This window comes from Phyllobates terribilis, unplaced genomic scaffold (assembly GCF_046119375.1).
Source record: "Phyllobates terribilis strain yellow unplaced genomic scaffold, ASM4611937v1 Scaffold_2__4_contigs__length_985480577, whole genome shotgun sequence".
NCBI lineage: Eukaryota > Metazoa > Chordata > Amphibia > Anura > Dendrobatidae > Phyllobates > Phyllobates terribilis.
The window spans coordinates 429,052,616-429,078,968 of NW_027362762.1; the positions used below are offsets into that span (position 1 = coordinate 429,052,616).

A 26,353-nucleotide genomic window follows, 5' to 3' on the forward strand; every position below is an offset into this window, starting at 1 on the left:
GGCAGGTGGTCACGGCAAGTGACGGCGGAGCCTCCAGGTAGGCTAGCAGGCAGGTAGCAGATGAGCGCTCCCAGGTGAGCGGGCAGGCTGGTCCATAGACAGACTGACAGGTGTCGGAAGGCAGACCGTCGGACCGCAGGCTTGCAAGCAGGTAAACGGATATCTGGCAGGTGTCAAGCAGGAATCTGGCAGGTGACTGGCAGGTAACAGGCAGGAATCTGGCAGGTGACTGGCAGGTAACTGGAAACGGGACCTGAGGGCTGAAGCAGAGTGAAGGCTTTGCAACAACATTGCTCGGGCACCTCCATTTTGGAGGAGGTGCCTTATATATGGTGAAGTCCTCCGGCCATTGGCCGGGGACTCCTTAGGACGGCGCGCGCGGCTCCTTTAAGAGAGGGGGAGCGCGCGCGCGCGCGTGCCCTAAGCACCGTGGCCGGGAAGCAGCGCGCGCTGCCAGCAGAGCGGGAGGAAGACGCCGGGCACAGAGCGTAGAGGTGAGGGGAACAGCGTCCCTGCCTAGCAGGAGGCAGGGACGCCGACGCTACAACTTATATGTGATCCGTGTGACAGACAAACCACAGTTTTAAATAGTTGGCCTGTAGGTAACTATGTTTAACAGCAAACTGGTGTCAATAACTTTGCTGACACACTGAAACAAAATTTTAATGGAGGCCAGAAATGGCAGACTTTTCAGCGCAATTATATGTGATTCGTGTGATGGACAAACCACAGTTTTAAATAGCTGGATTTTTAGTGCTGTAATATGGAAAGGACCTGGCTGTATTCTGTAGTGCCAACAAGCAAATGGCACAGAAAAACGGTGTTCTCTGTATTGCTTTTTAAGCAAATAAGCTGGATTAAGATCCCCAAAAAATTATTCCTGGCCCCTGATACCTGGGCCTATTTCTACAAATATCTGTAAAAGCAACAGCAGACAGAACTGGAATGGACCCTCTTGCTATGTGCACTGTTATACACCCTGCCTGCCTGCCTAGCACTGATATCTCTGCAGCTGTATTAGTCCTCAGAAGGACTGTTAGTTGAGATGGATATGTAGAGAATCTTGTAGAATACCTACACAAACAAACAAACAACCAAATCTCTCCGTAGCTCAGCAGCACCTCTCCCTACACTGTCTGATTGCGGAGTAGACTGACGAGCACAGCGGCGCCAGGTCTGATATAGACCTGATGACGCTGTGCGGCCAGCCAATCACTGTAATGCCACAACCAACATGGCTGTGGCATTACAGTGTGTGACAGACAATCCCTGAATGTTGATTGGCTCTCTAAAGAGTGCCAAACATGCAGGGAGGGGACCCAAGCTCCCGCTGAGCAGCCCCGGAAATACTCGGCGAACGCCGAGCATCTCGAGCAGTGAGATGCTCGGGCGAGCACAAAGCAGTAGCGAGCATACTCGCTCATCAATAATGGAGATCCAATCAGGATTCTCCAGATTTCCAAAAATTTGTGGCAGACACCAGCAATTGGCATCAATTTCACCACAGTAGAAGTAGTTCAATGGGGACCAACACTGCTTCCACTGTAGCCAACCGAATAGATGGAGACCCAATCAGGATTCCCCACATTTCCAAGAATTAGTGGCAGACACCAGCAAAGTGGCTTCAATTTCAGTACAGTAGAAATTGTAGAATTAGGAACGACACTTCTTCCCCTAAAGCCAACCCAGTAGATGGAGACTCAATCAGAAGTGTTTACATTTCCCTAAATTAGGGCCTAACATCACCAAAGTTGCATGAGTTTCACCAGAGTAGAAGTAGTTTAATGGAGACAGAAATCTCTTCCATTACAGCCAAACCCAATAGATGGAGACACAATCAGGATTCTCCACATTTCAAAAAATTTGTTGCAGACACCAGAAAAGTGGCATCAATTTCACTACAGTAGAAATTGTAGAATTAGGAATGACACGTCTTTCCCTAAAGCGAACCCAGTAGATGGAGACACAATCAGGAATGTTCACATTTAAAAAAATGAGGGCCTAAAACCACCAAAGTGGCATCAATGTCACTAGAGTAGAAGTAGTTTAATGGAGACAGAAACCTCTTCCACTACAGCCAACCCAGTAGATGGAGATACAATCAGTAGTGTTCACATTTAAAAGTGAGAGCCTAAAACCACCAAAGTGGCATCAATTTCACTAGAGTTTAAGTAGTATAATGGGGACCGACACCGCTTCCACTACAGCCAAGCCAATAGACGGAGACCCAATCAGGATTCCCCACATTTCCAAAAATTAGTGGCAGACACCAGCAAAGTGGCATCAATTTCACTAGATTTTAAGTAGTATAATAGGGACTGACACCACTTCTACTACAGCCAACCCAATAGATGGAGACCCAATCAGGATTCCCCACATTTCCAAAAATTAGTGGCAGACACCAGCAATTGGCATCAATTTTACCAGAGTAGAAGTAGTTTAATGGAGGTAGAAGCCTCTTCCACTACAGCCAAATCCAATAGATGGAGACCCAATCAGGATTCCCCACATTTCCAAGAATTAGTGGCAGACACCAGCAAAGTGGCTTCAATTTCAATACAGTAGAAATTGTAGAATTGGGAACGACGCGGCTTCCCCTAAAGCCAACCCAGTAGATGGAGACTCAATCAGAAGTGTTTTCATTTCCCTAAATTAGGGCCTAACACCACCAAATTGGCATGAATTTCACCAGAGTAGAAGTAGTTTAATGGAGACAGAAATCTCTTCCATTACAGCCAACCCCAATAGATGGAGACACAATCAGAATTCTCCACATTTCTAAAAATTAGTGGCAGACACCAGCAAAGTGGCATCAATTTCACTACAGTAGAAATTGTAGAATTAGGAACGACACTTCTTCCCCTAAAGCCAACCCAGTAGATGGAGACACAATCAGGAATGTTCACATTTAAAAAAATGAGGGCCTAAAACCACCAAAGTGACATTAATTTCACTAGAGTAGAAGTAGTTTAATGGATACAGAAACCTCTTCCACTACAGCCAACACAATAGATGGAGACACAATCAGGAGTGTTCACATTTAAAAAAATGAGGGTCTAAAACCACTAAAGTGGCATCAATTTCACTAGAGTTTAAGTAGTATAATGGGGACTGACACTGCTTCTACTACAGCCAACCCAATAGATGGAGACCCAATCAGGATTCCCCACATTTCCAAAAATTAATGGCAGACACCAGCAAAGTGGCATCAATTTCACCAGAGTAGTAGTTAAATAGAGACAGAAACCGCTTCCACTACAACCAACCCAATAGATGGAGACACAATCAGAAGTGTTCACTAGTTTTGAGCCACCCCCGTAGTGTTCGAGTTCGGTTCGGTTCATCGAACACCCGTGTGTTCGCCGAACTGTTCGTCGAACTGTTCGTCGAACACCTTCGAACACCGTTAAAACCAATGGCAGGCAAACAAAAACACATAGAAACACATAGAAAACACCTTCAAAGGTGTCCAAAAGCTGACAAACTGCTCAGAAGACACAACTAACACATGGAAAAGTGACAAGTACATATAGTCATGCGAAAAGAAAAGAGGTGGAGGAGTAAAAGGAGGGGGAGACACAGATATAGGCATGTCATGCCCTTCTAAAATCCAAAAAGTGAGAAGCCGAGACGGCCAGTCCGCTCCTGCCCGTGCCACCTCCGTGTCGCCGGGTTTGTGCCAGAGCCGCGGTGAACCCTGACGGCCAGCCCCCCTCTCCCAATACTGGTGCCTGTCCGCTGGTGGGTCGAGAGAGCCCCCCTGTGGTGGAGGCAGCTCTAAGCTTTTTAATTTAAATTGTCCCTCTAATTTGAATGAATACACTTTAAATCCATTTACAAGGATCTATTGGAGGGCAAGTCTCATGCCAGCAGCAGCGTAATTCCAGCTCCAGTAGCGTCCACAAAAGCTGCTGCAGTTAAAAAGCTTTTATAAGGATCGAGCTCGGCTGTCCACCGCAAGGCATCCTAGTGCCAGTCCCAGCCCCTATGCCTTGGGGTGCCTCCTGATGCTCTTCACTAAGTATCCCGTGGTCCCGAAGCATTTCCTTTGAAAAAATTAAGTGTCCAAACTACAGGTGGTGTAGCTTGCTTAACAGCCGGGATAATCCGCTGACTAGCAGACACTGCTACTAGGCACAAAGTATTTCCTGGGCTAGATGCAGTTAAAAATTTGTAAGTAGATACTCTCGTTGGATGCTGAGAAAGCATTCCATAGAGTCTCCTGGCACGCCATATATGATTCTCTTAAAAAGCTTGGGGTAGGGGTCTAGGGGACCCTTTTATAGCCAAAATCACGGCCCTGTATCACAATACGTCACCTAGGCTGAAGATAAATGGAACTGTAGCACCGAGGGCTCGGTTGCTACAGACGTATTGCACCTCACCCAGAGGTGTGATATCTCACTCTCAGATAAGGATGGAGTGTGGATCAGGACCCGACACCTGCATGCATTACACCACATTGCCGTGGGGCAGGGCGACCAATATGCCCCTGAGATGGGCACGACAGTCCCTGTCCCTGGCTGGAGTGGGGGGAGGGAACACTGAGGAAGGGGAACCCTGCAGTGCAGGAGCAGGGAGGAAGCAGTTCCTGGGTGCATTGAGAAGGGAGTATAAAAGGTGGGCACCATCTTAGTTCAGTGCAGAGAAGTCTGAGCAGAAGTGGCAGGGAGCAGGGGCTCTGCATGAGCTCTGCTCCGGAGGCGGGCCTAGTAACAGAGGCCCAGGCCTGCAAGAGGGAGAAGGAAGGAAGAGGAGCGGAGAAGGCTCCAGGAACGAGGAATGAAGGGATCCCAGGGGTGCGGACGGGCGAGTCGCCACCGCACACCCGAATCCACCTGCGTGGAGGGGTCAGGCCAAAGGGGGAGACCGGTCCCCGAACTAGTGGAGGCAGGAAACGACCCTCAGCTAGAAACCGGAGGCTCTGACATTTTATGTGGCGCAGCCCCTTGCTCCACCCGCTAGGAAGGCACCACATAGGGTCAGGGAAACTGGCGCCAAGTTTACCAAGAGGAGGCCCGAGGGAGCCGGACAGAAGTGTTGGTAAGAAAGGCCAGACAAAGGACACACAAAGGGGGTCCTGTGAAGCGCTCCAAAGTTATCTGGGAGTTGTCTGAGCCCCTCACCTGGTGAGCACAGTACGACGTGGGCAGCCGTTACCTGCAGACGTGGTCTGGATAATAAGAACTGTGAGTAAAGGCCCTGAACTGCATCACTGACTCCGTGTCGTTACTGCTGCTGCCCTGCACCATCACCCCCATCCTCCGCATACACTGCCCTGAGGCTATACTCCTCCCGTGGGGAGTTATGCTACGCTCTGCTGCACCCACAACACCAGCCTTAGCGGTCTGCCCTGTAGCGGCGGTTCACTCTGACCGCAATCCACGGGTGGCGTAGTCGGACATTTAAACATCAAAACCACATAAATAGTTCCGCCACTGGTTTGACCGCCCTGAGCCACGGAACCGGATCGCCGCCACGAAGACTACAACCACCAGCATCCACCAAAAAGGGTCCGGCTCCGGGTGTCCCAAGGCCCAGGGGGTGCGTCAGAACATTTTCATCACCTTTCACAATCACCAATGGGACAAGGCAGGGATGTCCTCTGTCCCCTCTCTTATACATCCTAGTGACGGAGCACCTGCTCTCATCAATTCGCCATAACCCCAATATTAGGTGGATTGAGGTGGGAGGCACCGAGTACAAGTGCTCTCTATTTGCTGATGATGTCCTAGTATATATCACTCAATCACATATATCCATCCCTGCTGTTATGGCTGAAATAGATCACTTTGTTACATGGTAAAATTTTAAAATCAATGCAGCGAAGTCTGAGGCCCTCGATGTCTCCCTCCCTAAATCCATATAGGATTCCATCCAGTCCAACTTTCCCTTTGCCTGGCCCTCACAGGGTATCAAATACTTAGGAATTCCTATTCATAGAGACCTCTCCCATCTATGTTATCTTAATTTTGGGCCCTTTATTGAACAATTCCATACAGACCACGGTTGGCAAGTTGGAACTGTGAGATTCACTACGTGCATCACTGGTATTTTGTGGAAAAGCACATGTAAGATTCTGCAACAGTCTCTGCTGATACTCCTGCATGCGTGCATCCCTTTCTATGGCAGGAATAATTTCTGCAAATTTACTTTTGTACCGGGGATCTAACAGTGTGGCAACCCAGTAGTCAGGATTATTTCTAATTCTCACAATTCGAGGGTCATGCTGCAGGTAGTGCAGCAAGAAGGCACTCATGTGTGTTGCGCATCCAGGAGCACCAAGTCCCTGTTGTGTTGGTGGCGAGGTAACAATCATGCTTCCTTCCTCTGTCCTCTCCCCCCAACCTCGCACAACAGAAATGTGATCAAGGTCTCCCTCATCTAATGAGTCTTCCATCAGTTCGTCCTCCACTTCTTCCTGGGCTCCTGCACCTTCCTCACTAGTTTGGCTGCTACCATGCGCCCTGGTAAAATCATCTCCCCCACCCTCACATGCCTGCCGCCCTGGTGCTGCCGACCGTCTGGACCTTGCAGATGTTAGCCCTTCCGCATACAACTCCTCCTCCTCTACTTCCTCCACCTCCTCTTGTGCCACCACCTGACTCCGAATTCTGTTTAACATGTGCTCCAGCATGTAAATCACCGGAATAGTCATGCTGATAATGGCATCGTCAGCACTAAACATCTTCGTCGCCATTTCAAAACTGTGCAGAAGGGTGCATAGGTCCCTGATCTGAGACCACTCCTCCAGCGTGATTTGCCCCACCTCTGAATCTCGTTGGCCCAGGCTATACGTCAGAACGTATTGCACCAGGGCTTGTCGGTGCTGCCACAGTCGCTGCAACATGTGCAGAGTTGAATTCCACCGGGTAGGCACATCGCATTTTAGCCGGTGAAGTGGCAGGCCCAACGACTTCTGTAGAGATGTAAGTCGCTGAGCTGCGGGATGCGAACGGCGGAAGTGAGCACACAGCGACCGTGCCCTCTGCAGAAGGCCATCTAGTCTGGGATAGTGGGCTAAAAATTGCTGGACAACCAGGTTCAACACGTGAGCCATACAAGGCACGTGTGTGACATTGCCCCGGCGAAGGGCCGCACCCAGGTTTGCAGCATTGTCGCACACGGCCTTCCCTGGTTTCAGGTCCAGTGGAGACAACCATTCATGAAATTGGTTCTCCAGAGCTGACCACAACTCCTCAGCTGTGTGACTCACATTTCCCAGACATTTCAATGTAAAAACCGCCTGATGACGTTGAGCCCTACTGCCAGCATAGTAAGGAGGTGTGCAGGATCCCTTCTGCGCAGTTAGAAAGCTTGTGGCATGACCAGACAGGCTTTGGGTGCAGGTGGAAGACCGAGAGGAGGTTGAGGAGGCAGAAGCAGTGGAGGAAAAATGACATAAAGAGGATTGACGCACAACTCGTGGGGACGGCAAGACTTGGACAGCAGCCCCTTGTCCTGCTGTCACCATAGTTACCCAGTGCCCAGTCAGCGACATGTAACGCCCCTGTCCATGCCTACTCGTCCAAGTGTCTGTGGTGAAATGCACCCTGTCACACACAGAGTTTCTCAAAGAAGCGGTGATGTTGTGTGCGACATGCTGGTGGAGCGCAGGCACACCTTTCTTTGAGAAGTAGTGCCGACTGGGCATCTGGTACTGGGGCACTGCGACGGACATAAGGTCTCGAAAATCCTCTGTGTCCACCAGGCGGAAAGGCAGCATTTCTGTAGCCAAGAGCTTGCAGATGGTGAAATTCAACCTCTTAGCTTTCTCATGGCTAGGAGGAAATGGTCTTTTACTTGTCCACATCTGAGGGACCGAGGGCTGGCTATTGTGCTTAGACGGGGTTGATAAGGGTGTCCCCGGCAAACTGCCGGTCTGTGAGGAAGATGCAGGCGGACATGTTAGGTTGCCTTGATCCAAAGGTGGTGCTATCGATGTCGGACAGCGCTCAAGACCAGCTGGTGTTACCACCTCCAAAGAAAATGATGACCTGCCAATCACGCTGGCTGTTGCGGGTAAAGAGGTGGCAGGTCTGCGCCCCAAAACAGGTGTGACTGCTGTCCCCCCAGTCACAGAGGATGAAGAGGCCGCGGATGCACAAGATATGGCAGACGGTGGTTGGCCCGGCCGGCTAGACCGCATTGTAGCACACTGAGCTTCCCACTGCAACTTATGCTTCATGTCCATGTGCCGGTTCATGCATGAAGTACTCAAACTATGTATTTTTTGGCCTCTACTTAGCTTTTGCTGACAAATGTTACAGATAACACGAGTTGGGTCATCTTTATCGATCTGAAAAAATGCCCAGGCTATGCAAGGCTTAGCACCCATGCGACCTGAAGAGCCACCACGACTTGTGGTGAGAGGCAGAGTTGTGTTTGAGGATGCAGTTGTTGACGTGCTTCCAGTACTACGTCTCTGTCCAGGAAGGCGCAACCTGACCTCGTCGTCACTAGCATCTTCCTCCACCTCCTCTGCTGACCTCATCTCTTGGCTGACTGTGGGTTGACAGTAAGTGGGATCTCCGACCTCATCATCATCACCCTGTGCGTTATCACACCCGTCGTCCTCAGAGCCAACCTGTTCCTGCCCTGACAAAAAACTAAAGTTGTCGCTCCAATCAGGTATTTGAGTCTTATCATCGTCTTCCTCATTGTCTCCACCAACAGGAGTTACAGTTTGGGAATGAGGGTCTACATTATGGTCAGAACCTTCTGCGTCTGGTCCTGGATCCGACTCATAAAGATTCTGGGCATCAGTGCAGATCATTTCCTCGTCTGGATTCACAGAAGCGCTGGAGTCGACCTCTGATTCCCAGGCTATAGTATGAGTAAACAGCTCTGCAGACTCAGCCATCTGTTCTACCTCATACTCAGACGGGCAGCTGGAGATTTGGGAGCTGTGAGGAAGCAAGTGCGATTTGGGTGACACCTTTGAGGACTGGAGTATTTGTGATGTTGAAGTTGATGTGGAGGAGAGCCCACTTAAAGGAGCACTTGATATCCGTTGAAGCACCTGCTGTTTTTGTGCCTCATCTGGAATTTGTAGCGATTGGCGTGGCCGTAAGAAAGGGATCTTATCACATTGTCCGCTAAAAGAAGTAGACATTTTAGTTTGGCTGGAAGATGGTCTTTCTTCTGCACCTACCCCACGGACACAACCTTTTTTCCCCTTCCCAACACGCCTATTCCCCTTTCCACCAGCAGCAGGCCTTTTTCCACTCATTTTGGTGGTTAACTAATTCACAACTCTGGAGTTGTTTGCACAAAAAAACAATGGATGGTAACCGAGCAGAGCTGAGTGGCCAAACTGTGGTATTAGGCCAAAACTATTGGCTGGGTTAGATGCAGAAAAAAATTATTTTTAATTTGCAACCTGATGGAGGTCAGTATAGATGGACTAATAGACCAAGTCCCACACACCGCTAGAAGCCCAAATATTTTTTCAGAGCTAGATGCAGAAAATTTTTTTATTCAATTTGCAACCTGATGGAGGTCAGTATAGATGGACTAATAGACCAAGTCCCACACACTGCTAGAAGCCCAAATATTTTTTCAGAGCTAGATGCAGAAAAAAATTATTTTTAATTTGCAACCTGATGGAGGTCAGTATAGATGGACTAATAGACCAAGTCCCACACACCGCTAGAAGCCCAAATATTTTTTCAGAGCTAGATGCAGAAAAAAATTATATTCAATTTGCAACCTGCTGGAGGTCAGTATAGAAGGACTAATAGAACAAGTCCCACACACTGCTAGAAGCCCAAATATTTTTTCAGAGCTAAATGAAGAAAAAAATTATTTTTAATTTGCAACCTGATGGAGGTCAGTATAGATGGACTAATAGACCAAGTCCCACACACTGCTAGAAGCCCAAATATTTTTTCAGAGCTAGATGCAGAAAAAAATTATTTTTAATTTGCAACCTGATGGAGGTCAGTATAGATGGACTAATAGACCAAGTCCCACACACTGCTAGAAGCCCAAATATTTTTTCAGAGCTAGATGCAGAAAAAAATTATTTTTAATTTGCAACCTGATGGAGGTCAGTATAGATGGACTAATAGACCAAGTCCCACACACCGCTAGAAGCCCAAATATTTTTTCAGAGCTAGATGCAGAAAAAAATTATATTCAATTTGCAACCTGCTGAACGTCAGTATAGAAGGACTAATAGAACAAGTCCCACACACTGCTAGAAGCCCAAATATTTTTTCAGAGCTAAATGAAGAAAAAAAATATTTTTAATTTGCAACCTGATGGAGGTCAGTATAGATGGACTAATAGACCAAGTCCCACACACTGCTAGAAGCCCAAATATTTTTTCAGAGCTAGATGCAGAAAAAAATTATTTTTAATTTGCAACCTGATGGAGGTCAGTATAGATGGACTAATAGACCAAGTCCCACACACCGCTAGAAGCCCAAATATTTTTTCAGAGCTAGATGCAGAAATTTTTTTTATTCAATTTGCAACCTGATGGAGGTCAGTATAGATGGACTAATAGACCAAGTCCCACACACTGCTAGAAGCCCAAATATTTTTTCAGAGCTAGATGCAGAAAAAAATTATTTTTAATTTGCAACCTGATGGAGGTCAGTATAGATGGACTAATAGACCAAGTCCCACACACTGCTAGAAGCCCAAATATTTTTTCAGAGCTAGATGCAGAAAAAAATTATTTTTAATTTGCAACCTGATGGAGGTCAGTATAGATGGACTAATAGAACAAGTCCCACACGCTGCTAGAAGCCCAAATATTTTTTCAGAGATAAATGAAGAAAAAAATTATTTTTAATTTGCAACCTGATGGAGGTCAGTATAGATGGACTAATAGACCAAGTCCCACACACTGCTAGAAGCCCAAATATTTTTTCAGAGCTAGATGCAGAAAAAAATTATTTTTAATTTGCAACCTGATGGAGGTCAGTATAGATGGACTAATAGACCAAGTCCCACACACCGCTAGAAGCCCAAATATTTTTTCAGAGCTAGATGCAGAAAAAAATTATATTCAATTTGCAACCTGCTGGAGGTCAGTATAGAAGGACTAATAGAACAAGTCCCACACACTGCTAGAAGCCCAAATATTTTTTCAGAGCTAATTGAAGAAAAAAATTATTTTTAATTTGCAACCTGATGGAGGTCAGTATAGATGGACTAATAGACCAAGTCCCACACACTGCTAGAAGCCCAAATATTTTTTCAGAGCTAGATGCAGAAAAAAATTACATTCAGTTTGCAACCTGATGGAGGTCAGTATAGATGGACTAATAGAATGATGCTATGCCCAAAAGATTTTACTTCACTAGGTGCAGTAAAAAAATTGGTATTCTATACACAGGTGGTATATCTTGCAACACAGATAGGCTACTCCACTGACTAACACACTCTGCAATAGGCCAAAAAGGATTAGCTTTGCTAGATTCAGCCAAATGCTGTGAAAAAAACTTGCACAGCACTGGCACAGACCTGCCTGGCAAAAACTGATAGGAACTGATGTAACCTAGTCCTGAAAAGGACTCCAATTACAATTAGTCTTTACTCCCACAATCTATCTATTTAAGAGCACAGACCTGCCTGATAAAAGTCGTAGGAAATGCTGTAACCTAGTCCTTAAAAGGACTACAATCACAACTATTCCCTACTCCCAAGCTATCTGTATATTTGTGCGAAAATTGGCTTGAAATTAACAAGGTATAGCGCACACAGCAACAGCGGTGCCGTCTAACACGCAGCTGCAGCAGTGAGAAAATGGTGGCGACGGGGAAAATGGCTTGGTCTTATAGGGCAGGGTTCCCCAACTCCAGTCCTCAAGGCCCACCAACAGGTCATGTTTTCAGGATTTCCTTAGTATTACCCAGGTGATAATTGCATCACCTGCACAGGCAATAATTCCATCACCTGTGCAATACTAAGGAAATCCTGAAAACATGACCTGTTGGTGGGCCTTGAGGACTGGAGTTGGGGAACCCTGTTATAGGGCAAGGACATGTGACATACACTGCCAATCACACATGCCCTTGCTTGTGTGAAAAAAAGCACTTCGCTCCGTGTGTGCGCTGCTGATAGGCTGACAGATTGCACCTCCCCACTGCAAATGCGGGAAAGAGAAAAAAAAATGGAGATCTTCATTGTTCCTGCAGAGATCCATCCCCTGCCCCTCCCCCCGCCCCGCTGTACACTCAAACTGCGTATTAACATTAATTTTCATCATTACTGAGAAAAAATCCAGTTATGATTTTGGTGCACGAACAGTTATCGAACATAACCTCGAACAGCCGAATTTTTCTCAAATTGTTCGTGTTCGCCGACCGGCTCGAACACCGCCCAAAACAGCTCGAATTTGAGATTGGCGAACAGTTCGAGTAGAACAACGCTCATCTCTAGTGTTCACATTTAAAAATATGAAGGACTAAAACCACCAAAGTGGCATTAATTTCACTAGAGTTTAAGTAGTATAGTGGGGACCGATACCGCTTCCACTACAGCCAACCAAATAGATGGAGACTCAATCAGGAGTGCACCATCCTCTCCAGTTTTCACCACGTGTCAGACTTGTATTCTGTTGTGCAGGTGCACGAGCTGGTCTAAAAAATGTGTGAAAGGATTTCTGCCACTTACACTACTGCTGCTGCTAATATTTTGGAGTTGACGAATTGACGTGTCAGAGGTTGGAACTGTAGAGCTGCGATGAACTCTGTGTGCCTCACTGCTGGCTTGGGGAAATCTTAAGGTTGTGTAAATGCGTGTTTCGATACTCCAGCATTTGCGGGTCCCTTTCCAGGGCGGGAAGCATCAGGCAAAATGTACTCTTATAACCTGGATCTACAGAGTGGCAACCCAGTAGTCAGCACTATTTTGAATCATGACTACACGGGGATCATATTGCAGATAGGGCAGCAAGAACGCACTCATATGTCGTGGTTCAAGCCAATGCTGTGTTGGTGGCTGGGTAATTCTGATGCTTGTTTGACTCTGTCCCCACCCGTCAAACACGAACAGAGAGGGGATGATTATCCTTTTCATGTTCTGACTGTTGCTTGCCCATCACCTCTTCCATTTGTTCCTCGTCTTCACTAACACCTTCACTAATAGTTTTTCTGATATCGCAAAGACCCCTCGATCGCATTGAACCACCCTCCCTTGGCACCCTGAGATGTCCCCTATTGGTATGACATTAGTAACAGAAGAAAGTATTTTTTTAGTGTGGATGAGGCCTGTACAACATAGGAGATATGCTACGAACAATTTTAAACTGAGATGTCCCCTACTGTATCACATTAGTAATACTGTATCACATTAGTAACAGAAGAAAATATTTTTTTATTGTGGATGAGGCCTGTATAACATACGAGATATTCTCCAAACTAATTCAAACTAAGATATCCCCTGCTGTATAACGTTAGGAATCAAAGAAAGTATTTTTGACTGTGGATGAGGCCTGTATAACATAGAATATATGCTCCAAGATATTTCAAACTCAGATCTAGCCTGCTTTATCACATTAGTGACAGAAAAAAATAGATTTATTTACTCTGCATAAGCTCTGCATACAGCTGAATTTCACCACCACTAAAAGAGTATGTGGCTTTTAGCAAAGTGTATCACGTTTGTGACACCAAAAAATCTTTTGTGGACTCTGACTAGCAACAGAAAAAACATTTTTTTTTTACTCTGAAAACAGCTGAAGCTCACTGCCACTAATGTAGTAGCTGAGGTATAGCAGAGTGTATGACGTTTACCACACAAAAAAAAAATCTTTGGTGGACTGTGGCACTGGCTAGCAACAGAAAAAAATCTATTTTTTTACTCTGAAAACAGATGAATTTGACCACCACTAAAAGCACTGGGTGGCTTATAGCAGAGTGTAACACGGCGACACAAGCAAATCTTTGGTGGACTGTGGCTAGCAACAGCAAAAAAATATTTGTTTTACTTTGCATAAAACTGAAGTTCATCCACCAAAAAAATGACAAACTGGTCTAACACAGCTTGCACTATCATATTAGCAAATGAAAACAAAAGTTTTCTGTGCTCTGCACTCAGAAGCTCTGCACTGACAAGCTCTGCAGATAGCTGAATTTCAACCCAACAAAAACAAAAAGTGGCCTACAAGGACTTGCTTTATCACATTAGCAAGTGCAAAAATAGATTGAAGGTCTGCATGGAGCACAGTACAACCAATGCACAGCACTGTTCTGAGCCATAGACCCTGCTCTTTCTGTGAGAATCTCAGTAATTGCACAAAAAAAAAGGGGTTGCAAGATCGATTGAACAAGTACACAGCACAGAACTTATCTACACTATCTGACTTCCAAACAAGCGCCCATCTATCTAGCAAATATCTCTCATTACACAACAGGAGCACACTCAGCAGCGTTTGTCTTCTTCAGTAACAGGGATAAAATAGCGCTGAGGGAACATGGCCGCTTTTTATATAGGGAGGACATGTTTATTTCAGCAGCCAATTGCACAAGCCCTTGTGTCTGTGACACTGTGGATGCTTCCTGCGCTCTGATTGGCTAGCCGCGCTTTCCTGACTTAACGTTACCGCCTACAGGAAAAAAAAAGCGCTCCGCTGATCTGACCTGTTCTGAGCTATCACCAGCCCCCCCACTCATCTGGCACGTCTCCCCGCTCATCATACACAAGCACTATGCTAGCAAAACTGTAAAAAACAAAGTAGTTGCCCCGCAATCACGTAACCATGGAAATTCGCCGAACGTTACCGATTTTCCCGAATTTAACAAATTTTGCTCGCCTTTCCGATCACGAATCCGAATGTGCCACATTCGTGTCGAACTTAACATTTGAGATCGGATTTTGAACATATTCGCTCATCATTAGTCATCACAGCCCCCAGTATAATGTCCCACACAACGCTCGATATATTATGATGTCCCCACAGCCCTCAGTTCAATGTCCTCCACTGCCACCCGCAAAATATGATGTACCCCCAGCTCCTAGTATAACATTCCCACAGCCACCATTCAGTGGCAAAATAATATAAGAAAAATAAAAAAAAATTCTCTCCTAATCCAGGCTTCCCGTTCACTGCAGCCTCAGTCTCATCTTGTATCTTGATTAGCAGTGGGCGATGAGCAGCACAAATACAGTGCACACATGAACACAATTGGGTGCAATGAGGGAATGGCAGCTGAAAGTGCTGAATGATGGCACCTGGAGAGAGGTGCAGGGTGGTCACCAGCACAGCACTGCCATTGATCATTTTTTTAACAGCACCCCGCCAAAGGAGGCAAGAGGTAGTGCCCTAGGAGGGTGCCTAACCTGCCTAACCATCGTCACGGCCCTAACTGGGATTTGTTATCAGACATCATCAGACTGCAGACCTTAGTGGAACCGCAGAATTGATGAGATATAGTCAATATCATAAATAGCCAATTACATCCAGGTATCATATAGGTAACATCTTCTCTGATTGGAGCCCATGATTACTTTTCACATCCACTGGTGGTCTCTCCAGAATTCCATCTTTTCTGGTCTTCTGCAGCACACCTCAACCTGGTGCCCTTAAAAATAACAGTGTCATTATAATGTCCCTGAATAAAATATTTGCTGTAGCCTGTGTACCTCACTGTGCAACTTCTCTGCACAAAATATGACCCACACACTGTCCCTCTTATCGTACAAAGCCTCCACCCTTTCTTCTCCTATAAAATATTGCTTTCACACCATCCCTACTTATAAACTATTACCGCCACACTGGCTCTGTTGGAACACTTACTTTCAAGCTGTCTTCTACTCCTCTCTGGTGGAGGAATGATCTTAACGCTGCTGCATATCACCTTGACGCCGTCATTCAGAGTTTTCAGACGCGAGTATAATTGAATGCAAAGACCTGGTCTTTTACATGTTCTCCCAGCCAGCTGTCAGTTTAACAGCCAACTGTGAGAACAGCTGAATTGGGGTGCAGCAAAATGATTCCCTGTGGGAGACAAATAGGACTATGGCACGAGGCAAGATGTTAATACTCCCCTCCTGGCTGGACTCGGGGCACATACATTGCGTGACCACCCCAGCTTTGCCCCTGCATAGGGCACCAAGATGCTTATACCTCCCCTGTAAAGTTCCATTTTAATTTAATATGTTCTTTTTTTAGGTTAACACAAAAATATGTAATGATATTTTTGCCTGCACTTCCAGTAAGTATTATCTATCATTAGGTACAACAGTAAATACAATTTACATCTCTTCCTTTTTGTTATATTATTATTTATTGTGTCTACAATCTTTACATAGCTCATAGCTTGAAAGTACAAGATGAAAGTGAATTTCCTTAATATAATATAATATATTAATATATTATATAATATATTAATATAATCTTACCTGCAACATTTCTCTGTAAAAAGTATAGATGAGCAAATTGTTTTGCTTGAATCCTAGATTTCCTAATCTATAGAAGCCAATACAACACTGTCAGTCATTCCCAATTATATTATTTAATTGTTGATTAGACAAGAGATTATATAAATGTGAATAAAGACAACTGGTAAAAAAAAAATACAAGCGAAAAGGAGTGTCTGGGTTGAATTTTCAGGCAAAAGTTATGACCTTTTTATGAACTAATTTATATAAATTGATGCAGAAAGGATAGTGCTGTTTTGACTTAGTTCTAGGGTGTTAACTTTATAACTGTTTGTCAGGGACGTCAGTGACGACACCGGGGAGATCACACAATTTCTCACCGCTGCCATCACTTTGTCAGGGTTGGTCAGGGATTTGTGTACACACGATCCCGATTACTCACTACGTAGGTATCGGCAAGCACGCAGTGAGCGTATGGCATACACACCTCCAGATTCCAACGCATGGAATATGTGTATATGCACCCGTACGATCACTGCTAGCTTCACGATAGCCCAATTAATATTATTCGCTGCCACCACCGACCCAGTTTGAAGTATAATACAGGCCTGGTGGGGTGCCTGCTTTCTGGTTGCATATATGGCTTTGGGGGAGGGAACAATTATAGAGAAAAAGAAACAGAACTATTAAATTTTATATTTAATCCAAAAGGGAGACAGTGTTTATGAAAAATATACAAATGGCTTTACAAAAGGAGACATTTACAGTACAGAATATGCAGTTACACAAATAAAATGGGATTAAAAAAGAACTTACTATAAAGATCGCAGGGACAATTCAGTATAGCTGGAGGGGAGGCACTCCAATTGACCATTATGGAATGGGGACACTTTGCTTATAGAATATAAACCTCCCAGCAACAAGCACTGACCCATCTTCAGTCAGGTGTTTTATGCCGAAGGGGGGCCTGCCCACACACTCCCCCGTGATGACATCACGTGGGCTGGGCTCCAGCCTTCATATTTTTATTAGAGTATCTGGCTTTGGTGATAACTCCTCGCTGGTTGATAGCAGAAGCCCAAAAGTGATACCATATTTTCCATTATGAATTTACCTTTTTTTAGAGACCACGCATGATATAGCTGTGGTCTATTATTTTGTACTTTTGCATTACAGCTCACTAGAGGGGCTCACAGCTACGTAAAAATAAGCGTATTATTCATTAGCTGAACCAGCTGCTAAAAATGTGTCCCATTATTATCGGAATTATGGAACTTCAGATATTCCATATTTCGCATCGGTGCCAGCCAGACTGAAGATTTCTGTTGAATTCTTTTGAAGCCCGGGATTATTTCTTTCTCCCTTAGGTGTAGATTTATCGCAAGTCTGTGCCACTGGAAAATACACTAGCATGTTAATTGGGTTTGCCATCTCTCTTTGTACTGGCTTCTGACTCTTAGCCAATTCTCATGTGTGTGCTAATTTGCATATAGACAGCTTTTTAGATTGTCAGCTTTTCTGCTCTGACAAATATTATGGAGGAGGGGGGTGAGGTGTTTCAGGGGGAGAGAGATCCTTAATATTTTCTTAATATTTTTATGACACTCTTGTATTTTATTTTTATATTCTATCTTCTTATTGCTGTCTAAAGGCAATTTTACTTGAGCAGCTACAAGCAAAATATTTACAGAATCAGGTAATAAAATAAAGTATATTTCAAAGAGCTGATTTCCCAGCATGCTTGAATTTTATTTTTATTAGGCTACGTTCCCACAATGAGCTTTTGGTGAGTTTTTGACTGAGATTTTCTGCACTAAAATTTTTTCAAAAATACACATTGTAAAAAAACTCACCAAAAAACTCATTGTGGGAACGTAGTCTTAAAAGGAACCTGTCATCAGGTTTTCTCTATAAGAACACGTGCACCATTAAGTATTTGGTGAGTTTTTTACCTCAATATTTGTGAGTTAAAACCAGGAGTGGAACAATCAGATGAAAAGTATAATAGAAACACGTCACCACTTCTGTATTTATCACCCACTGCTGGTTTTGGTTTACAAATACTAATGCAAAATACTGACCAAATACTGAACATGTGAACATGGCCTTAGGGATGTGCACACAATATCTTTTTCAGGTGAGTCTGCCTAGGAGCCCTCCGGAAAAAGCACTAAAAAACATTTAAAAGAATGAACTTGCTATGCATGTGTCCTGTCTTTTTGAATTTCTTTGAATTGCCTCAGACTCCCAAAGCCACAAGGCTACGTTCCCTCAATGAGCTTTTGAGGAGTTTTTGATGCTGCAGGATTTCTGTTCCATTTCTTCACCTATTATTTAAATTAGATTACTTGCATTTTTTGTGCGCGTTTTTTTAACATGCATTTTTATAGCGTTTTTGACGCTGCTTTTTTTTTTGTTGTGACATGCTTTAAATAAAGCTACTTTATTTTTGACACTTCTTGGTATTTGACTTTGACAAAACTTCATTGATATACTTAGTTGAGGCATTTCTGCCACAGAAACGCACTAAAAACACATTTGTGTTTTTTACCTGCCGATTTTCCTCATCTAATGAAACACGCACCGCAACACACAGTTTATGTTAAGTAAAATAAAAACACAGTGTACAGGAAATTTCTATAAATCCCATCCACTTTGCTGGAACTGTAAGACTCTGCATTTTTGGCGCAGAAAAAATACACAGCATCAAAAATGCACCGAAAGCTCATTTTGGGAACGTAATCGAAAGCAGTTAAAATATGTGACCTGACCATTCTTCTGGTGGCTCACTATTTTCAAATATACATTTTTTTTAAAGGCCACCACTAAAAACGTCAGATAAGATATAAAAAAAATACACTTCAGGAAAAACACCACCAGCATTTTCCTGAGCTCATTCTACTTTTAAAAAAATCAGTGTCTAAAAGATCCTGTGTGCACATACCCTATAAGCGGTTGCCACCATGTTCTCCAGCCTGTTAATACATTTCTAACAAGCCCACTTAGACCTATGCAAAAATCTGTTGTAGTTTAGGTCAAATTTATGCAAAAATATGAAAAATTCTGAAGGTTTTACAAACTTTCAAGCACCACTGTATAAGCCAATCAAAGCATGTACTATACCTTATTTTATTCTTATCAGCAACTAATGAAGAAATATTTTTTACTTCCTTTTCAGAATATAATGTGGCCTCAGGTTTTCACTGGTATATTAGTAAATGTCATTAATGTTGTGGTCAATGCAATCTTAATGTATGGTCTGAAAATGGGAATAGAGTAAGTTATTAATCTTTATACTTCACTATATTTCAATATCAATGACAAATAACTCTTCTAAATGTGAAATTATGAGTGTGAATAGCACAGGCGAGAATGCGGTGCATTTAAGACAAAGTGTAGAACGGGCACAATGACCTCTTCAACAAAACAAAAAGGAGCTGAAAAATAGACAGTATAGTTTATAAGGTTTATTTATTTCTTATACTTATCTATAAAGCATCAACATATTCCGCAGGGCTTTACAGACATTATCATCATTATCCCTGTTGGGGCTCATAATCTAAATTCCATGTGAATTATAAATTTGGAACATAGAGAAAAACCATAGTACCCAGAGGAAACCTACACTAACATGGGAAAAATATACACACTCCATGCCGACGTTGATAAAATATATTATGATATTTTATGTATGTATGTGCAATACTTTAAGAAATTAATTTGCTCTTTCCTCTAGGGGTTCAGCTTGGGCAAATACAATATCCCAATGGGCAATGGCCATTTGTCTTTTTATATATATATATGTGAAAAAGCTACATGTCAAAACATGGGGAGGTATGTTTAGAATTGCAGACTTGAGATCTTTTTGAAAAACATATGTCTTTACTAACCTATAGCTCAATCGCTTTCTATATAACTGGAATTAGAGATGAGTGGATCAATCTGAGGAGGATGGAGTTCGAAATTGCTGAAATTTGTGGTTCCATGTGAGTTTGAACATTTTGAGATTCAATTAGTGCTTTGCAAAAAAAAAAATTGCCGCCACCTTCTCCCACACAGCTTAAGCATCAGAGAGTGGGAAAGCTCTCTTTTGTATTGCTGTGCAGGCTTCCCAAAAATGCCCTGTAGCTATGACATCTCACGGATTATCATACCTTGTACAGTGGTGGTCAGTACCTGGGCCATCACAGATCAGCGGCTGCCAGCGGAGCACAGTTTGTATGGCAGAGTCATTTTCCATTTCCAGAATTACTAGGAAATCCTCTTTCTCCTGTACAATATAAGCTCTTATGATCAGCAATGTCTTTGACGCGCCCCTGGGCCTGTGTCGCGCTGCGCTGCGCATGCGGGAGCTTACCCGGAGCCGGATCTGTGGAGGGTTGTAGTCTCGTGGCGGTGACCCGGTCCGTGCCCAGGGAGTCAAACTAGACGGCAGTCCATTAGTAGTAAATGGTTGATGACTACGCCACCCGTTGAGTGCAGCCAGGGGGCTGCTGCTGCAGGGCAGACCGCTGAGGCCGATGGTGGGATTGTGCAGCGTGATAGTATAACCCCCAACGGGAGGGGTATGGCCTCAGGGCAGCCGACGTGGATGATGGGGGTAGCAGGAACCACTCAGAGACGGTACGGTGTAGTTCAGGGTCTTTACTGGTAACAACAAAAGACCCTCCCGGAGTACTTGCTAGCGGATGGGGCCTGGTCAGTCCTTGAGCAGATGGGATCTCCCCTGGCCAGGCGTAGTTGTAGGCCTCCCAAACTGACTGTACTCTTCTGGCTACCTTGCTAGGAGCTGATGTAAGTAGCCCACGTCCCTGAGTGTACCGTGTGGTGCTCACCCGTATGGCCGGTGACTCGGGGCCTTCTAATGGCTTCCGCTCCACGATGGCGGTGCTGGTCCCACGCGTGTGACCGTGCCTTCGGGCTTCTGGGCCAGAGGACCTGAAATCCCCTGCCTGACGGATTCTGCTGCTGGGTAGAAGTTAGTCCCCACAGCCTCGGACTCCGGGTCCGGTAAAGAATCTTCTTAGTCAGGGCGAGCTCTTTAGCTGCCAGCCCCTGACTCCTTGTGACTCTGCTGCTTCCTATGCTGCTCTTGTCTCTACTCTTCCTGGACTCACTCACCCTGCCTCAGCCCCGGGTTTATACAGGGGAAGTTCTTCCCCTCCCAAGGCTGGGCAGGAGGTGTGGCATGCACAGGATCCCTGACCAAAGGACCTCCCACCTGCTCTCAGACGTAATATCTCTATCACTGTGACAACCAGACCCCTGGGGTGTCACACTCCCCCCTAGTGAAATTTAGTACTCCGGGACTAAACACTTTTTAGAAAAATATAACAAGGTATATCAAAGAACAATAAAATACAATAAGGAAACACAATAAGATGGTCACGGATGTCCGCAACCGGGTGCAGTCTTTGAAGAAAAGCAAAGGTGTCCATTTCACCAACACAGGGAGACGTAACCAGGTAGGGGTCTGTCCTACCCCGAGTCCTTAACAGTCTCTAGTCCATCCTGGGTTACGCTCCAACTATATACAAAGGATTCCCGGTAAATCCACCGAAGACTCCTAAAAACAACTAGAAACACAAAATTATTCACAAGCAACAATACACAGAAAAACATAAATAAAACAATTTATACACTTTAAATTCTCCAGCGTGCGGGTAACTGGCCTCTAGTGGCCCGAGTGGACCTACGGAGCTGACTGTCTGGCCCTGAACTACAGGGTGTAGGAGCTGTCAAGGGTAAACTGGGCAGCTGTCTACCGGCTCTTTGTCTCACTAGGGGTACGGCAGGCTCACTATAAGCAGAGGGTTGATTCTCCTGTTCTGCTTGTGTGGAGTCTTCTGCCTCCTGGACCGGCTGTTCTTCCAGCTCTACCCGTTGCTCCGTAGGTTCTTGGGATGATGGTTGGAGGAAGGTGAGTACGGGTACCACAACTGCACCATTGACTTGAGTCCAAGACTGAGGGAAGTCCCCGAGCACGGTACTAACCATATCTTCCCTTTCTTCCACGGGTCGATGGTCTTCTTGTTCCTCTTCAGGGTTCCTCAGTTGTTCGGGACACTTCTTCAGGTGGTCCCGGGATACAATGGCTGTGGTTTCCCCTCCGTCTTTACTGATGGTACAGACCTTCGGGTTCTCGTGGCTTGAGGGCAGTACGGTGTACGGGTCCTCCTCCCACTGGTCATCCAACTTGTGGAGCCGTCTTTTCCTCTTCAAGACCTGCTCTCCGGGTACCAGGGGAACAGCGGGAGCATACTGGTTGTAAGTCTTCTCTTGTCTTTCCCTAGCCTGACAGAGACTTCGCTCCACGCTCTCTTGTACTCTCCGGTACTGCTGCTGCCTCTCTGTGTCCCAGTCTGTTTCTGGTGAAGTGTCCTCAGGTGTCAGGACTCCCATTTCCAGGTCAACAGGTAACTTACCAGGTCTCGCCCTCATTAGGTAAGCCGGGGTACAGTTGGTGGAACCTACCGGGATGTGGTTGTATAGGTCCACCAGATCGGGCAACTTCTCAGGCCACAGACTGCGTTCTTCCAGGGGCAATGTTTTTAGCAGATCCATTACCACCTGGTTCATTTTTTCACAAAGTCCATTAGTTTGCGGATGGTAGGGTGTCGTCCTTATCTTCCGGCAGCCATACAGATTGCAGAATTCCTGGAAGACCTCCGCTTCAAAGGCAGGTCCCTGGTCCGTCAGCACTTGGTCCGGGTACCCGTGTGGACGGCAGAAGTGCTGCTGGAAGGCTCTAGCTGCTGTTTGAGCCGTTAAGTCCTTGACGGGGACGACAACCAAGAACCGGGAATAATGATCCACGATGGTTAACGCGTAGACGTAGCCACTTCTGCTTGGGGTCAGTTTTACATGATCCAAGGCTACCAGTTCCAACGGTTGCCGGGTGACGATGGACTGCAGGGGAGTCTTCTGGCTGGCCCGGTCCTTCCTTCTCAGATTGCACGGGCCACAGTCTCTGCACCACTTCTCGATGGTTCCCCTCATGCCTACCCAGTGGAACCGCTCGCGCAGCAGGAACTCCAGCTTTTTCCACCCGAAGTGTCCAGCTCCGTCGTGGTATGCCTCCATCACCATGGCTGCGTCTCTTCGTGGCACCACTACTTGCCAGAGTAGTTCATGCGTCCGGGAGTTGACCATTCTGCGGCACAACTTCCCCTTGTAAAGGAATAGTCGACTCTTCTCCGCCCATAGTTGTTTGGCTTCCTCCGGAGCGTCTGGTTCAAGTCGAGCCTCCGGCCGAGTCAGCATCTCCTTCACCAGTCGGACGGCAGGGTCGCTGTCTTGCATTTCCGCCCAGTTGTATTGGGGTAAGGGGTTCAACGTAGCAGCCTGTTTACCCCTTACCCGGTGGGAATACTGGATAGTCCCATGACGGTGGAACGCAGGGAGTTCAACTTCTTCCAGTCCCTCCGGATCTTCTCCTTCGTCCGGCAGGTTGGGCATCCTGGACAGGGCATCGGCGTTAGTATTGGAGCGTCCTGCCCGGTATTTGATTGTGAACTCGTAGTTGGACAGACGGGCCATCCACCTCTGCTCCAGGGCACCGAGTCTTGCCGTGTCCAGGTGTATCAACGGGTTGTTATCCGTGTATACGGTGAACCGGGAAGAAGCGAGGTAATGCCTAAAGCGCTCGGTGACTGCCCATACCACGGCCAGGAACTCTAGCTTAAATGAGCTGTAATTCTCGGGGTTCCTTTCGGTGGGTCGCAGTTTTCGGCTGGCATAGGAGATCACTCGTTCTCTCCCCTGCTGAATCTGGGATAGTACGGCTCCTAGCCCGATGTTACTGGCGTCGGTGTAGAGGATGAAGGGCTGGCTATAGTCTGGGTACGCCAAGATTTCATCCCCCGTGAGGGCCATCTTCAGCTGGCGGAAGGACTCTTCTTCTAGCTCTTCCCATTTGAAGGGCGGCTTCTGGTTCTTGGCCTTCCGGGACTGGCCTATCAGGAGGTCCTGCATAGGCGCTGCCTTTTTGGTGAAACCGGGAATAAACCTTCGGTAGTAGCCTACCAACCCTAGGAACTGCCGCACTTCTTTTACGCTGGAGGGGCTTGGCCATCCCTTAATTGCGGTGATCTTATCGGGGTCGGGAGCCACTCCGTCAGCGCTCACCACGTGTCCCAGGTATTGCACCTTTGGTTTCAGGAGGTGACACTTGGAGGGTTTCACCTTTAGGCCGTAACTCGCCAGAGCTTCGAACACCTCCGCCAGGTGTTTCAGGTGGTCCTCATAAGTTTTGGAGTATACGATGACATCGTCCAGGTACAACAGGACCGTCTCGAAGTTTCTGTGGCCCAGACAGCACTCCATTAATCGTTGGAAGGTTCCTGGGGCGTTGCAGAGTCCGAACGGCATGCAGGTGAACTCACTAAGTCCCATCGGGGTGGTGAATGCGGTCTTCTCCCGGTCCGCCTCTGCTACAGGAACCTGCCAGTACCCGCTAGTGAGATCCAAGGTAGAGAAGAAGTTAGCAGATCTTAAAGCAGCCAATGACTCCTCTATCCTTGGTAAGGGGTACGCATCCTTGTGTGTGATACGGTTGATTTTCCGGTAATCTACACACATCCTCATGGTGTTGTCTTTCTTTTTGACTAAAACTAGTGGGGCTGCCCAGGGGCTACAGCTATCCCGGATTACCCCAGCCTCCTTCATGTCTCTAAGCATCCCCTTGGCGTGTTGGTAATGTGCAGGGGGTACGGGTCGATACCTCTCTTTTATGGGAGGATGATCTCCCGTGGGGATGCGGTGTTCTACCCCCTTGACTCGCCCGAAGTCTAACGGGTGTTTACTAAACACTCTCTCATACTCTTGAACCACCCGATAGACTCCTTGTTTCTGGTGTGAGGGAGTGGAGTCAGTACCCAGATGTAGTTGCTGACACCAGTCCTCCATGTCTTTCTTAGAGCCGTTACCTTCCTCCGGGTGAGATGGAGACAAGGGTTCCACAGATTGTATAGAATTTTGATTAGTGGTATATAATTTGGCTAGCGTGGCATACCGGGGCAGGTACACTTCCCTCTCCCCGATATTTATTATGCGAACGGGCACCCTCCCATGGCGTACATTGACCACCCCCCGTGCTGTCAAAATGGTGGGCCTACTGTCTGAGTAAACTGGTTCTACCATTGCCTGGTAATCTCTACCTCTCAGACCAATAGCTGCCCGGCACCAAATCATCATTTCACTTTTTGGGGGCATGGCAATAGGAAAAGGGTCACACATTCTTACGCTACCAATCTCACCGCCGGAGAGTTCCACTTGTTGCCGTTGCATCAGTGCCCGGATCTCTTTCTGGAGCACCCGCTGCTCGCCGGAGCTGGCGTTCTTGGCAACCTGCTGTAAAAGGAAAATCACCTCTGCAAGACAATTTTCAATTACGTTAGTTCCTAGAGTTATTTTTGGGTGACTCTCATGTTTATCAATATCTACAATGATCAGTCCCTGTGCGGCCAGTTCGACTCTACCGATTTTGAGGGTCACCTCTTTAAATCCGATCTGTGGCATGGGCTGGCCATTGCTGGCGATGATACTCAAGTCGTCGTCAGGGTAGCGGGTAATATCCGAGTCATTCCAGTACTGCTTGAAGAGCACGTACGGGATGGTGGTGACCTGTGACCCGGTATCCAGTAGGGCACTCATGGGAATGCCATCCAGTACCACAGGCAAGACTGGACGTCCTCCCACATATCTGTCGCGCCAGTTCGATGGGCCTGGTGATCTTTTTCCTGGGGGTTGGCCCTCTACCCCAGGTTGTGCCCGTTTAAAGAACAGTACCTTTCCATATGTCCGGGTTGATTGCAGCGGCGGCAGATGGGTCGTCCGTCCTCGCTGTATCGGTCACTGGGTCTTCCTCTGGCCGGTGGGGTCCTCCTTGGTCGACGCCACGGGATGTCCTCCGGTCCGGATGCCAGCTGGATCTTCCCTGGGGTGGAAACCTGTAAAGACTGCACAGTTCGGGTTAGCGCAGCAACGCTCTTAACTAGCTCTTGGACCTGATGGT

General features: G+C 46.2%; 1 protein-coding gene across 1 annotated transcript in view; it reads left to right on the forward strand.

Moving 5' to 3' along the window:
* Positions 1 to 26,353, forward strand: part of LOC141252676 (multidrug and toxin extrusion protein 2-like) — a 577,502-nt gene that overhangs the window by 295,605 nt on the left and 255,544 nt on the right. The window contains exons 5-8 of the mRNA XM_073670545.1: positions 16,130 to 16,172; positions 17,990 to 18,034; positions 19,517 to 19,614; positions 20,075 to 20,172. Of these exons, the coding sequence (XP_073526646.1) occupies positions 16,130 to 16,172; positions 17,990 to 18,034; positions 19,517 to 19,614; positions 20,075 to 20,172 (284 nt within the window). The remainder of the gene's footprint in view (positions 1 to 16,129; positions 16,173 to 17,989; positions 18,035 to 19,516; positions 19,615 to 20,074; positions 20,173 to 26,353) is intronic.